Raw genomic sequence first — 13581 nt, forward strand, 5'->3', positions numbered from 1 at the left:
CGAAGCCACAATCGCGCGGCGGCGGCGTGGTCCACGCAACCCCGGGTCCCCGGCGACGGCGGCGCGCCTGCGCACTGGCCGGGTCACGCGCGCGGCACGGGGGCGGGCCGGCGCCCAGGGGGCTGTCATTCGCGGCGCGGGTCGCCGCCCTCAGCAGCGCCTGGCGGTTCCGGCTCCTCCCTCTCCCGCCGCCTGGGCCCCACCATGGTGCTCGAGTCGGTGGTCGCGGACCTGCTGAACCGCTTCCTGGGGGACTATGTGGAGAACCTGAACAAGTCCCAGCTCAAGCTGGGAATCTGGGGCGGTAAGCGAGAGGGCGCGGCCGACGGGCTGCGGGCGAGGGCTGAGGGGCCCGGGAGCGGCTCTTCCCGCCCCGGCCCCTGTCCGGGCCCTGCTTCCTTCGCCTCCCGAGACTCCGCCTCCGGGGCGGGCGCCCGGCGGGCCCCCTCCCCAGGTGGCGGGTGTGGGGCGCCGGCTGGGCAGTGCCCGCCTCCGCTGCCTCTGGGGCTGGGGGTGCCGGCCCACCGTGGGGAGCTGCCGCAGGCTCATCCAGGCGCTGCTGGAGTTGCCACCTTCCGGTGCCCGAGGTCAAGTCCCTAGCTCTGCCCGGCACTGCCCACCTTGCGGTCCTCTGCTGGCAGCGCCACCCTTTTGCCTCTACAGCATCAAAACAAACAAAACCGCACAGAAACGAACAATCAACATTTCCCCCGTCCCCAAGCCCTTTTGCACCCGCGTGAAGTGAGGATTGCTGCGTGATCGCACACAAATAAAGTGGCAACGAAGAAAAGAAAGGCGCTATTGGGTTTCGCAGTTACGGTCTTGGGCATGTATCATCGCTGACTAGGAGGGTTTGGTGAGGGCTCTGCAGGGGAAGATGATTATGATAGGCCTGTCAAGTAGGGATTCTTTTAATACACTTCTGAGAAGGTGATTTCTTCCCCTGATAGTTTCTTTTCCCGCAATAAAAAGACATTCAGTTTTGTTTTGGAGCAAGAGAAGGGAAATCACGCAATGACCAGCATCATCTCTAATTAGGTACCTGCTTGGTTGCAAGTCTGAATTTACGCCAACTTTTCTTTCTGTCCTTAGAGATTGATAAAAGTAGATAGTAAATGGTATGGTTGCATGTTCTTCAAAACGTTTAATTTTTTAAAAAGATTTATTTATGCATCAGAATTGGTGTACAAGCCAGAGGTGCAGGGGCGGTGAGAAGCTGCACCAGACACAGAGTGGGGAGCAGAACAGGCGGATAGGTGAAGTACACTGCTGAGCTGAGTAGCAGGCAGGTCCGGGGATAGAACTGGCACTGAAGCCGCTAGGCCAGTTCGCCAGTTTGCAGTGTTGTGTCCTAATCTTTTGCGTCACCAGGGAGGGCCTATTTTTTTTTTTTTTTTTGATTGCTTGTTAAGTTCTTGGATCATTGTGGATACTTATTTTACAAAAGACTTGGGAAATGTTATCTTTGGACAGAAAGCCAAAGTACTGCCCAAATGGATGGAGCTGCTTCTTTATTTCAATTGAGGTCACAGGACATTGGTTTAGTTTTAATTCACTTACCAAATAGTTGTAGACCTGTGCTGCCGCATAGGATACCCTCTAGCCACCGTGGCTATTGAACACTTGAAATGTAGTTAGTGCGAACTGAGGCACAGTGCACGCTAAATTTTGAAGATACTAGGAGGAGGAAGTGTAACAACTCAGTTTTTATGTTAATTTCATACTGAGGTGATATTTGAATATTTGGGTTAAATAAAATACAGTGTTGAAATTCATTTCATTCCTTTTACATTCCAAAAATGAAATCTGACTGCTAAAATTTGTAATTGTAAACGTGGACCATATGTTTATATTAGACGATGTTAAAGAACTAGGAATGTGGCCCCAAATTGTAGAGGAGCCTGCTTTCAATAGGTTATGGTTATTTGACTGGCTCAGTGTGTTTTGGCCTGTAATATATACTTTGTTTACGTGCCCTCACCCCACACTGAAGTATAATGGAAGAAAGAGAATAGGAAGGAAATGTTTAGTGCTTTCTGCAGGAATCAAGTATTTCTTCAGAATACTTCCAATACTTATATACATTATTCCTCTTAGTTTGTGAGTAGTGTTTGAAGACTGAAAGTCACTAGGCTAGCATTTAGGTGACCTGAGTTATGTAAAGATGGTTGATTGAACAAGCTACTTTACTTTATTGTACCTTAATTTCTTCATCTTAATTTAAATTTATGGGAAAAAATCATGGCAGGTAATATGCCTGTGTAATCACTACTCAAATTATTATGTCCTACTTACATCAGAGTGTTTTTAAAAATTATTTTATTTTTAAAAGATTATTTATGGATACAAGAATTGGGGTATAGATGAGAGGTGCTGGAGGGTAAGAGGATTCACCAGAGATACAGTGGTGAGCAGAACAGGCTGATGGACAGAAATACACTGCTGAAGGGAGCAGTTCCTGAGAGGAGAGATCTGCTGGGCCATGTGGGTCAGCTCCCTGGAGGGCATTGAACTTGTTCTGCAGTGGCCTGGGTAGCCTTAAGTGCTGCCCTTAACCCCTTGTGCCACCAGCGAGGACCTCAGAGGTTTTTTTTTTTTTTAGAAGTAAAGTTTATGGAATCATTTTTAATGATTCCTTCCCTACCAAACCTTATTTTATTTCTTTTTGCTTGTTAAAATTAGGAGCTTGGGGGAAAAAATTAAGAGCTGGACTAGATAACATATAAAGGTCCTTCTAGCATTAGTACTCTATGATTCTTTCTGATTGTAAATATTTTGACTGAAATTATGAAATACACTGAGGATTTTGACTTTTCACATTTGAAATTAAAATGCCATAATTTTAGGTTATTTCTCCCCTGTTTTTGTTGAAGTATAGGGAAGGAAATTTTCCTTTCTTTCACTTCACTTTTTTTTCTTTTCAACATGTAAGATCTTCTAGTTACTAACATCAATTTTGTAATAAGCTTGAGTAAATGAGCACATTTCTTTAGAAATTTTATTGGAGTTGAAGTCCAATCAAGGAATCCTTTGGCTTTATCAGTCCACATCTCTGCTTCAAATTTTCCGAAATGAAAGTTTTGCTGCCTTTCATTTTTGTGGTTGTAATGGAAACCAGAGTCATGAGCTTTACACTTATTGCTCAATGTATTAATTCCTCCATTACAATAGAACGGGAAAATGTGTAAGGTTTCTATTCCTATTCTTTGAAAATGTTCCTGATGAAATTTATCATAAACTTTTGATTCAAAAAGTGGAAATATTAAGTTAATATAGTAAAATAGCTTATATTTATAAAGTGTATTATATATATAAAATCTTATTTGAAAACTATTTAGCAACTAAGGCTTATATATCATAGAGTTTGACTTTTTCTTTTTTTCACAAGAAATTCTACATCTTGAGAAAGGAAAGAATTCAAACTGTAAAAAAAGTTAACACAGTTGATCTTATAATTTGGGAATAATTGGTAAACATAACTAATACTTCTTAACTAGGGTATTTGACTAGTTTAAGGCATTGGTTTTCAACTGGGGAACGATTTTCCTCTCAAGGGGGTATTTGACAATGTCCCAGATGTTTTTTAGAAGTTACGTGGGGCGTAGAGGTATGTTGTATTGGTGTCTAGTGGACCACAGAACTATTGCAACAGCCTCCAGTGCATGGGATAGCTTCCTAACAAAGAATTATCTAGCCCAAAATGTTTGTAAGAAAAATCCTGCTCGAAAGAAAATATTGAGGTTGCTTCCTGCATAGATAGTAGACTTTATGAGTGCTAAATAAATTATAGTAAAGAGCAAATACACAGATGTGTATGCCTCGTGAAATGTATTGCTTAAGAGAGTAACGTCCTAAAAGTGACTAAAGAGTCACATGTTAGTAAAAATACAAATTCTGCGGATGATATCAAGAAGTAGTTTTAAGAATCTAAATGTGTTAATCCTAATTTGAAAACAGTTGTGCTATATACATTCATAATGAAATAAACAAGGAGCAAAATGTAGAAGTGAGAAGGATGGGGAATGTTAGTGCAATGTCTAGAATCAGGAATATTACCTTTGAATTTGAGAAGTAAAAAACAAACAAACAAAAAAACAAAAACAACTTCCAATTTCTGTTTTTTTAAAGGCCAAGCAGTCTATGTAATTTTAAAAGTGACTGAAGCAGAACGGTCTTTAAAAATTTCTTGCTATTGTAGAAAAACAAGGCCTGCTTATTTACTAGCTTTGGGAGGCATGGCAAAACGTTTCAACTTTTTGAGCTTCAGTTTCTTTATCTGTGAAATAGAGAAGTAACCTGTGAGGTAAATGAAAGTCCTTTGTAATTATAATAATTAAATTGTTAAGTAATAGGGTAGTAATAAACCTAAGTGATGGAAAACAGCTTGCTTTTTCTTAAGTTTGTTTCTTCTATTAAAACTTTAGGGCTCTCATATTGAACAGTGAGATAATTTTGTGTAGAGCTCATACCATATGTGTAAACATTTATTTTCCAAACAAATTTATTAAAAGAAAAAACCTATTTGTGCATGAATTTATACTCTCTGTAGTTTTGTTGCTTGCTAGCTGGTTTGTAAGTCAGGTTCAGAAAAGTGTTTTGTGGGTTTATTGTTGGACTATGCAAGTAGGAAGATTTACCTGGGGTTTTGTTCCTTACAAACTGGTATCCAGAAATAAAACACATAGCCTTTAGCTATTGGAGGTGTGTCCAAGATGTAATTGTTTTAAAAGTAACGCATATTTGAAAATGATTTTGCCATTGGATTTATGTGGTATTGTTGCAATGGAGAACCTTTGTCAGTTTGACTTTTCAAAGTGATTTACTATACGAAATCAGCAGGAAAATCCTCTATTCAGAATTCTGCCCTTTACCCTTCCATTTGACAGGTGGAATATACCTAGAAGCTGGATGGAAGAGGTGGCTACTTGCCCAGAATGGAGTAGGAGCTAGTTGGGATGCTAAAGAGGCTATAGCTCTGTAAGCCAAGCTAAGCCTATGCTAAATACTGTCCTTCACCTCACCCTACCACATCTCTATCAGGTGCCAGATATTGTTGGAGCAGAGCAGCCGCAGGAAGGAGGAAACCTGGGATTTAATTCTGCCTCCCATTCTGCCTAGCTGTCTGGCCTTTGGGAAGTTCTTGACCAGTGACAGCTAGTTTCTTATCTGTAAATGAGAGGGATACCAAGGTCATCTCTGTTAACTTTTTTTTTTTTTAAGATTTATTTATTTATTCATACAGAAATGGGGTACAGGTCAGAGATGCAGAGGGTGAGAGGATTCACCAGAGACAGATTGGGGAGAAGAACAGGCAGATCGAAGAAGTACACTGCTGAGGGGAGCAGCGGGCGGGTCAGGAGAGGCCTCACCATGTGGATTTCCTCTGGGGCAGGTGGGGATCAAACTCATGTGGCAGTGGCTTAAGCTTCTTAGTGCAGTGCTTTAACCCGCTGCACCACCAGGGAGGGCCATCTCTGTTAACTTTTACTGTTTATGATTTGAATGAAGCCAGTGAGTATACCTCCTTTGTGGTGAGAAATGGTAGTCAAATAATACATGTTTCCTTTTCTCTCAGGCCTTGTGAACAAAGAACCATTCATGAAGTAGGACATGAAATTCCAGCTTCATGCTGATAATATGCTACTCTAGATCTAATACATTAAATTGTGTTAATAGTTCACTGTAAGATAGCTTGAAAATGCAAGAAACACCAGGCCTCTTTGCTCCTTTCACTTGCTACGTAAAACATAGCCAGCCCTACCTAGGTATCTTCAAACCTGTAGTAGATTTTTTTAGTCCATTGCCCTTGTGAACACTTGGTATTGTAAAAGGCACATTTCTCATCAGCTTGCCTATCGCATGTAAAATAAAAAGTACATTGTGGCCCTCCCTGGTGGCGCAGCGGGTTAAAGCACAGCACTGAGAAGCTAAAGCCACTCCTGCATGAGTTTGATTCCCGCCTTCCCTGGAGGTGACCACATGGCATGGCAGACCTCTCCTGACCCGCCCGCTGCTCCCCTCAGCAGTGTACTTTGTCGACCTGCCTGTTCTGTTCCCCGCTCTGTCTCTGGTGAATCCTCTCACCGCCCCTGAGTCTCTGTCCTGTACCCCAGTTCTGTATGCACAAATAAATAAATCTTAAAAAAAAAGTACATTGTAATATAATATATTTAGGCTCATTTATTAAAGCAGTGCTTATAATTTGAATTGAAAATACTTTTTGACATATTTTAACAGCATCATAAATTTAAAAATTCACCCCTTTCCTAGAAATAGAACTAGAAATTGTTATTCAGGTGACCATTCTGCTAGGAAGCTCTACCACACCATCCACTATTTAATGAGATCCCTGAAGTGTACTTGAAAAGGAGAAAGTTCATAGGTTGTATGGCAGCTTTCCATTTTTTGCTGCCAAGACTTCTCTTCTAATGGGGAAGTGGGAAAAAAGTCAATTGTTTCCTCTGGGACTTTCACCTTCCCCTACCAAAAGAGAGTCACTGTAAACTCCTGTTAAAAGAGCATGGTTGGTTAATTTGGGTTCCATGTAAGATTCAGTTGTCATGAGTCATTACAATATTTTCTGTATTTACTAAAATATTAGTTATTAAAATAATTTGATTAATGCTTTAAAAACTGGTCAGTCATTTACTCTGGCTTACTTCTTTGGAGAATGAATATAATTATTTTTCTAAATTTTAAATAATGAGTGCTATTGATACACATAGGAACTTTTATTTTTTTAAGATTTATTTATTTATGCATACGTAACTGGGGTGCAGGGGAGGTGAGAGGATTCACCAGAGACAAACTGGGGAGCAGAACAGGTAGATTGACGAAGTACACTGCTAAGGGGAGCAGCGGGAGAGTCAGGAGAGGTGTGCCATACCCTGTGGGTCACCTCTGGGGCACGGATCGAACTGATGCTGAAGTGGCTTTAGCTTCTTAGTGCTTGTGCTTTAACCCAGTGCCCCGCTGCGCGACCAGGGAGGGCCCCACATAGGAACTTTTAAAAGTACATAGCATTTTTTTTTTCTACTTTACAATATGCAAAGGTAGTTTCATGTGTTAAGTATGACGTTTTGTTGTTGGTTTTCACTTTTTTTTTTTTTAAAGATTTATTTTATTTGTGCATACAGGACTGGGGTACAGGCCAGAGGTGCAGAGGCAGTGAGAGGCTTCACTAGAGACAGAGTGGGGAACAGATCGATGAAGTACACTGCTGAGGGGAGCAGCTGGTGGGTTAGGAGAGGTCTGCCGCGCCATGTGGTCACCTCCAGGGCAGGCAGAGATCGAACTCATGTGGAAGTGGCTTTAGCTTCTTGGTGCTGTGCGTTAACATGCTGCACCACCAGGGAGGGCCTTTTGGTTTTCACTTTTAATTAGTTTTTGGTTTTTCTTTAAGAGCCTTGACCAGGGAGTCAGGAGACATATTCTTAGCACTGCTGTAAAGTAATGATATAATCTTGGATAAACCACCTGATCTCTTTAGTCTTTAATTTATTTTTGTTTAAAGAGGATTAAGTAGAAAGATCTTTATGGTCCTTAATAGTTCTGAATGATGATTTGTGAATTGCTGTTTTTAGACAGATGGCGATTTTTTTACAAAGTACTGAAACAACCATTTTCCAATGCCCTCCTTCTTACATTTTCTTCCATGGTTCTATCTCATGATAATTCACCTAACAAACCTTGACTGTATTCTTCCTTTCTGATTATACTGATTTTAGCTACCCTTTGCTTTTGAACTTTTTCACACTCTTAAGTGCAAGGGTTGAAAGTAGACTCTTCAATACCTAGATTTCAGGGCTGAGTCTAATTCTATTATTCCCCCCTCCCTCCCAGTGATAGAATTATTTTTTTAATTCAGATCCTCTACCCATTCTGCTCTGATTTTTGGGAGATAGTATGATGTTCTGCACACAGCATTAGACACCTGGTCATTTGAACCCTGGCTTTACCATTTACCAGGTTGATACAGTATTTGAAGATCAGTTGTTTAAGTCTGAGTTTCTTTTGCTTATATTTATGTCCTGTCTTAACTAGAAAACAGTGAAGATCGAGTAATGTAATAGATCTGAGAGTGTTTTCTAAAATACAAAGATTTGTGTTCTTATTATTTGTGTTCTTGTATCTACCTCACTATACTATGCATTCTATCTCAATTTTGTCAGTATTTATTGGGCATCTATTATCAGAATCATTAATGAATTTATAATCAGTTTGAGGATTTACATAGCTTAAAGTGCCATAAGAAAGGTACAGGTAGCTACTTCAAAGTTCAGGTGGATTATTTCTGACTGGGGATATTTAACAACAGTACTATATTTCTTTACATTTATTTTTAAAACTATTGTTGGACTTAGATAGCTTGTTCCATTCTTTGCCAGTACCATTTGCTTTTTTTAAAAAAAATTAAATGTATTTATTTTGTTGTTTTCTGTACTTTAACAACTATTTTATCTATTCTATACTTTAACAATTATCTATTTTATCTATTTTTGAGATGACTACAACTCTGCTTACGTTGGTGTCATTTACTAATTTAATGGATTTACTTTCATTTCCATCTTCTGAGTCACTAGTAAATATTAAATTTTGATCCAAGGTTTATCCTTTTGATGTGCTTCTTTAAATATTTGTCAAAACTGGCTTTGAAACTTTATGTGTGACTCTCTAGTTATGTATGCACCTCTAAAATACGCCTACTAAAGATTACATATGATCAAAAATCAGAAGCCTTCTTTTTGAATGCACAGAACACACTTACTGCTTACTCTCATCCTTTTGGCCTGTTCGCCCAGCACAGCAGAATATCAGCATCGCTGACTGGAACTACTTGTGTATCTCTGGAACTTCATAGTATTAGAGATTGTGAAGTTGGCTTCTAGGCCTCCCTAACTAGCAGAGCCAAGTTTGTTTATCTCCAATTATTAGTCATTCTTTTCTTTTTTTCTTTTTTTTTAGATTAGACATACATATTTACTTCCTTCAGGTTTTTTAAGAACTTCCTGTGGCCTCTGAGTTCTTAACCTGGAAGGTTAGACTACAGCAGTGAAGTTGTGTAAGGAACTACATGTATAAGGAACTACAAGGAAAACTAAATCTTAACGTTTCCTTCAGTATTTAAATATAAAAGGGTTGATTATTAGGAGTAGGTCAGCTTTAGTCTTAGTCTTACAAATTACTTTAAAAAAAATTAAAAGCAGAATCTCTAGCATTCATAGGATAGATAGTACAACTCTTGCATATGTATTTGTCAGAAAAGCATGCAGTTTAGTAGAAATGTACCTGTTTGCATAGTGCCTTACCTAGATAAGGTGTTCATATACTAGCTGAATGAATGAATACACTTTGACCTTAGTGTTTAATCTGAAATATGCCACTATTACTTCCTTTTTCTTTGTATTAAGACTAGTGGCTCCTCCTTCAGTGCAAATAATTTATGCTCTGTTGTCCTATTTCCTTGTTATACTAACTATTTGCTAGATAACATTCATCGTTTTCAGGGAGGAAGTATGCAATTATGTGCTAGGCTCTGAATAGTAGAAATTGGTCTTCTTTACAGTGTGTCTGTAGGTAAGGTAGATATTAGGTACTGGAGTAATTTACATAAAACATATGGAGGTCATATTGACTTTAGAATTTGCTTTTCTTAGTAAAATTAGTTTAACAAATTTAACATAAAAGTTATTTTATTGTTATAAAATATTGAAGAATATTAATTTGAAAAACCCTTTCTCAATTCTACTGCCTTACAGTAATCACTATTACCTCTTTTTGTCAGTCTTTACATATTTTGTTAGCCATATTGGTCACTATCAATATTTCACATCTTAAAAGTTATATATATAGTATTTTATTAAATAACTAAAGTGGCACTGCAGTAGAAACAATCTCTTTTTATAAGGACATTTATATTTTTGCACATATTATGTTAGTGCACATATCTTTAGTGCCAGTTACTTGTGAGCACTCACAGTGACACTTGACTCTGTAGATAAGAATTTCTTGGTAGGATTCATGAACAAGTTTGCAAGTCTTCAAAATTAAATCCAGGAATTTTTTTCTACTACATATATTATTTTATACATTCTTAAGGATTTTTTTTCTAATTGTGTAACTTGTCAGTTTTCCCTGATTACTGTATTATCTTTACTGTATTTTTGTCAGTGATGACATCTTGTCACTTCTAGCAAGAATACTTTTTGATTAATAGTATATTTATAGTATAGGTACAGTTTAAAATTTGAATCTTATAATATTTTCATGGCTTTGGTTTTTGTAGCAACATCTGAAAATATTTATGAAAAACTATTAATTAAAGAATATTAGAAAAACAAATGATAATCATTGGGAAGGCAGGAAATTTGGAGTTTTAAAAGACTAACACGTTATTGCTGAAGACAGTTTGATTGACAACATAATTAAGGACAGAATCCTGGGTTACCTGATAACTGATGTGGCCTACTGGTCATCTCTGTATGTTCTTTTTAGATTTTGGCTTAATCATTCAAAATGTTGGTTTCTTTGTTTCTAAAGTTACTCAGTCTTTAAAAGTCTCCACATTCCTTGTCTATTTAAATATTGGCCATTTTAAGTATTTTACTTTCATTGAGCTAACCTAACATAAGCTACAACTATAATTCTTATCTAAATATAGCAACTTTTTTTGTGCCAATAACTTTTTAAATTCTTGAAATCTATTTTGCTCATTGTCTTCACAGCACTTAGCACAGATCACATTGTTTAGTATTGTATGTTATGACAGATTATGTTAATTAGTATATTAATTTTGTATTTTTCATTTTTTAAAGGTAATGTGGCTTTAGATAATCTACAGATAAAGGAAAATGCTCTGGTAAGTATTTAAACTGTGGCAGTAACTCAAGTTAATTTGGTAAGCTCGTAGAAACTCTTGGTTACTAGATATCTGATACCAGGTGCCAGATAAAGTGATTGAGTCACTCAAAGTATATTGCATTGTCAACTGTTTGCTTTAAGAAAAATTAGAGCATTAGAAATCCCCCCCCCATGTACAAAATAGTATCTCTTAGAAAATGTAATGTTTTCTCTGATCTAATTGACCATTTAGCTTTGTGTAGACATTTATCTTACTGAAATAGTTTTATGCAGGCATACCTTTATGTATTTTTCAGGTAAATGAGGCCTTGATTTAACAATTTAATGAGTAACTGTATTTTGGAATTACATTGACAATCTAGTCTTATAATATGGTAATGTTAAGTGTAAAAGAGTTTTTTGGATTCTAATTCTAGAAAGTAATAATAAATTCCAACAAAGCATTGTTCTCGCCATCTTTAGGCTTATTTACAACCCATTGTATTTATTTTGAGTTTATGAAGTCACTTGAAAATGAGTTTATTTTTAACAGATTTCTATTTAAAATCTATAGTATGTTTTATTGACCTTTGGTCAAATGCCTGCAGGATGAACCATGTACTTAGGGAGAGCTTTATACACCAATGCTCCCGTGACTCCACTCAGGTGACAGTTGCAGATACTGAAGATCCTGGGAGTAGGACTTTGGCACAAGGTGTAACAACATACTTGGTATTGTGGGAAACCTCATGACCTTGGAGTCCAGCTGACCTGGGTGTTTGAGTGCTGGCTCTACCTTCTATCAACTGTGTGATATATTTGGTTTATACTTTGTATCCTATATACAGATCCTCAAATTTATACCCCTTCCCACACATCTGTGAGGGTGGAGCTGCTATCTGATCATTAGTGAGGATGTTTTTGTTTGACAAAAAAAAAGCTTTTAACCACAGCTGCTAATTAGTATTTTGTTTAATCCTGTTACTTTTAGAATGGTTGAGTGATCAGATGATTGGATAAATTGAATATTTTAGTTAATTGTCTAAACTACTGTATTTTAGTTGCCAGTTTTCTGTAGTATTAATTCATACAAAGGTGCACTTAGCATAAAGCCTATTATTACTGGTTCAATTTTCAGTAATTCTAAAGACTGAAATTTTCATTATAATGTCAGTTACTATTTAGTACTTTGTAAATAAAAAAGTTATTTGAACTTCCTAGTGGTTTGGAATCTAGGTAAGTGATTTATTCTTGTCAGTAAGTTATCTAAAGTAATACTGATCTGCTAAATATATTGGGAATCATCTGCCTTTTGAGATTGTTTTGTGTATTCACTGACAAAATATTTTATTTGAGAGATAATTATTCAGCTATTGTTTTCAACATATTTATATGAAATTCTTTTTTAGTAATTCACATAAGCTGTGTCCCCTTGTTCCTTTAAAAGTTCAATTTGTTGGGCTCTTCCTAGTGGCACATTGGGTTAAGGTGCAGCACTGTGAAATTGTTGGTAGCCACTGAAACACGAGTTCAATACCCGACCAGGGAGGTGACCCACATGGCATGGCAGACCTCTCCTGTCTTGCTCTCTGTTCCTCTCAGCAGTGTTTTTCAGTTTACCTGCCTGTTCTGCTCCCCACTCTTGTCTCTGGTGAGTCCTCTCACCTCCCACACCTCTGGCCTTACCCCAGTTCTTGTATGCATAGTAAATAAAACTTAAAAAAAAAGTTCATGCTATTTCTATTCAGAGCTTGGCTTAGTTTATTAAAACAAGTAACCAGTTTGCTCACTTACTTTAACTACAAACTCTTTTTCCATTGTTTCTATTTATAATTTTGCTTCTCTTTAAAAAAATTTTATTACTCTTAAAATTTATTCTTCTTAGAAGAATTGGGGTACAGGCCAAGCATGTGGGTGTTGAGAGGATCCTCCAGAGACAGATGGAGTAGCAGAACAGGTGGATTTATTGAAATATGTTGCTAAGGGGAGCAGTAGGCTAGACAGGAGAGGTCTGCTGCAAAACATGTGGCCAGCCCCCAGGTTGAGGATCCAACTCAGGTGATGGTACTGAGGCTTATGCCCTAGGCCATCAGGAAGGCCCAGTTTTGTGTTTCTTAAAAATTCTTCACTCCGAGTTAAAGTTTAAGTTGGCAAAAACCTTTCCTCTTAGTCATTAAAACATGTCTTTTATGGCTAGCCAAACATAGAAAATATGTTTCATTTTTTTCTTAGAGATAATTGGGTATTAAAATGATAGGAAAATGACTTTTGGTAAGTTTAATAATTTAAATTGTCCTTTCAATTTTTCTTCCTTCTACAGAGCGAATTGGATGTTCCTTTTAAAGTCAAGACTGGCCAAATTGGTAAGTACTTCACTCTTCATTTGAGCTATTCTAAGTCCTTTTAGATTTTTTAAATTGGCCTTGTGTTATTTAATCTAAAACTTTTTTATTGAGGCAACTTTGATTTACAACATTGTTTAGAGTACAGTATTCGGAGTATACCTCTTTAAATGAATTTTGCCACACCACATCTACTACCAAAATACCAGTAGTCCTTCACCAGTAGTCCACTGGACTCCCTGTACCGTTTGCTCATTAAACCTTCTGATAATGGTAATTCTGTAACTGGATTCCAAGGGTTTGGTTTGGCTTGGTTTTGTCTGTTCCTTTCCTTTGTTTCTTTATATTCCACATGAATAAAATCATCTGGTATAGAGACATTTTGCGGAGGTGGAGTGGG

At 37.7% G+C, this 13581-nt stretch overlaps 1 protein-coding gene across 1 annotated transcript in view; it reads left to right on the forward strand.

Annotated features, from left to right (window-relative positions):
- The first annotated feature begins 204 nt into the window (after positions 1-204).
- VPS13C (vacuolar protein sorting 13 homolog C (S. cerevisiae)) overlaps positions 205-13581 on the forward strand; it is a 138625-nt gene continuing 125248 nt past the window's right edge. The window contains 3 exon segments of the mRNA XM_012728680.1: positions 205-304; positions 10815-10858; positions 13160-13202. Of these exon segments, the coding sequence (XP_012584134.1) occupies positions 205-304; positions 10815-10858; positions 13160-13202 (187 nt within the window).

Source organism: Condylura cristata, unplaced genomic scaffold (genome assembly GCF_000260355.1).
Source record: "Condylura cristata isolate star-nosed mole 26May11 unplaced genomic scaffold, ConCri1.0 scaffold00023, whole genome shotgun sequence".
In the NCBI taxonomy this organism is placed as follows: domain Eukaryota; kingdom Metazoa; phylum Chordata; class Mammalia; order Eulipotyphla; family Talpidae; genus Condylura; species Condylura cristata.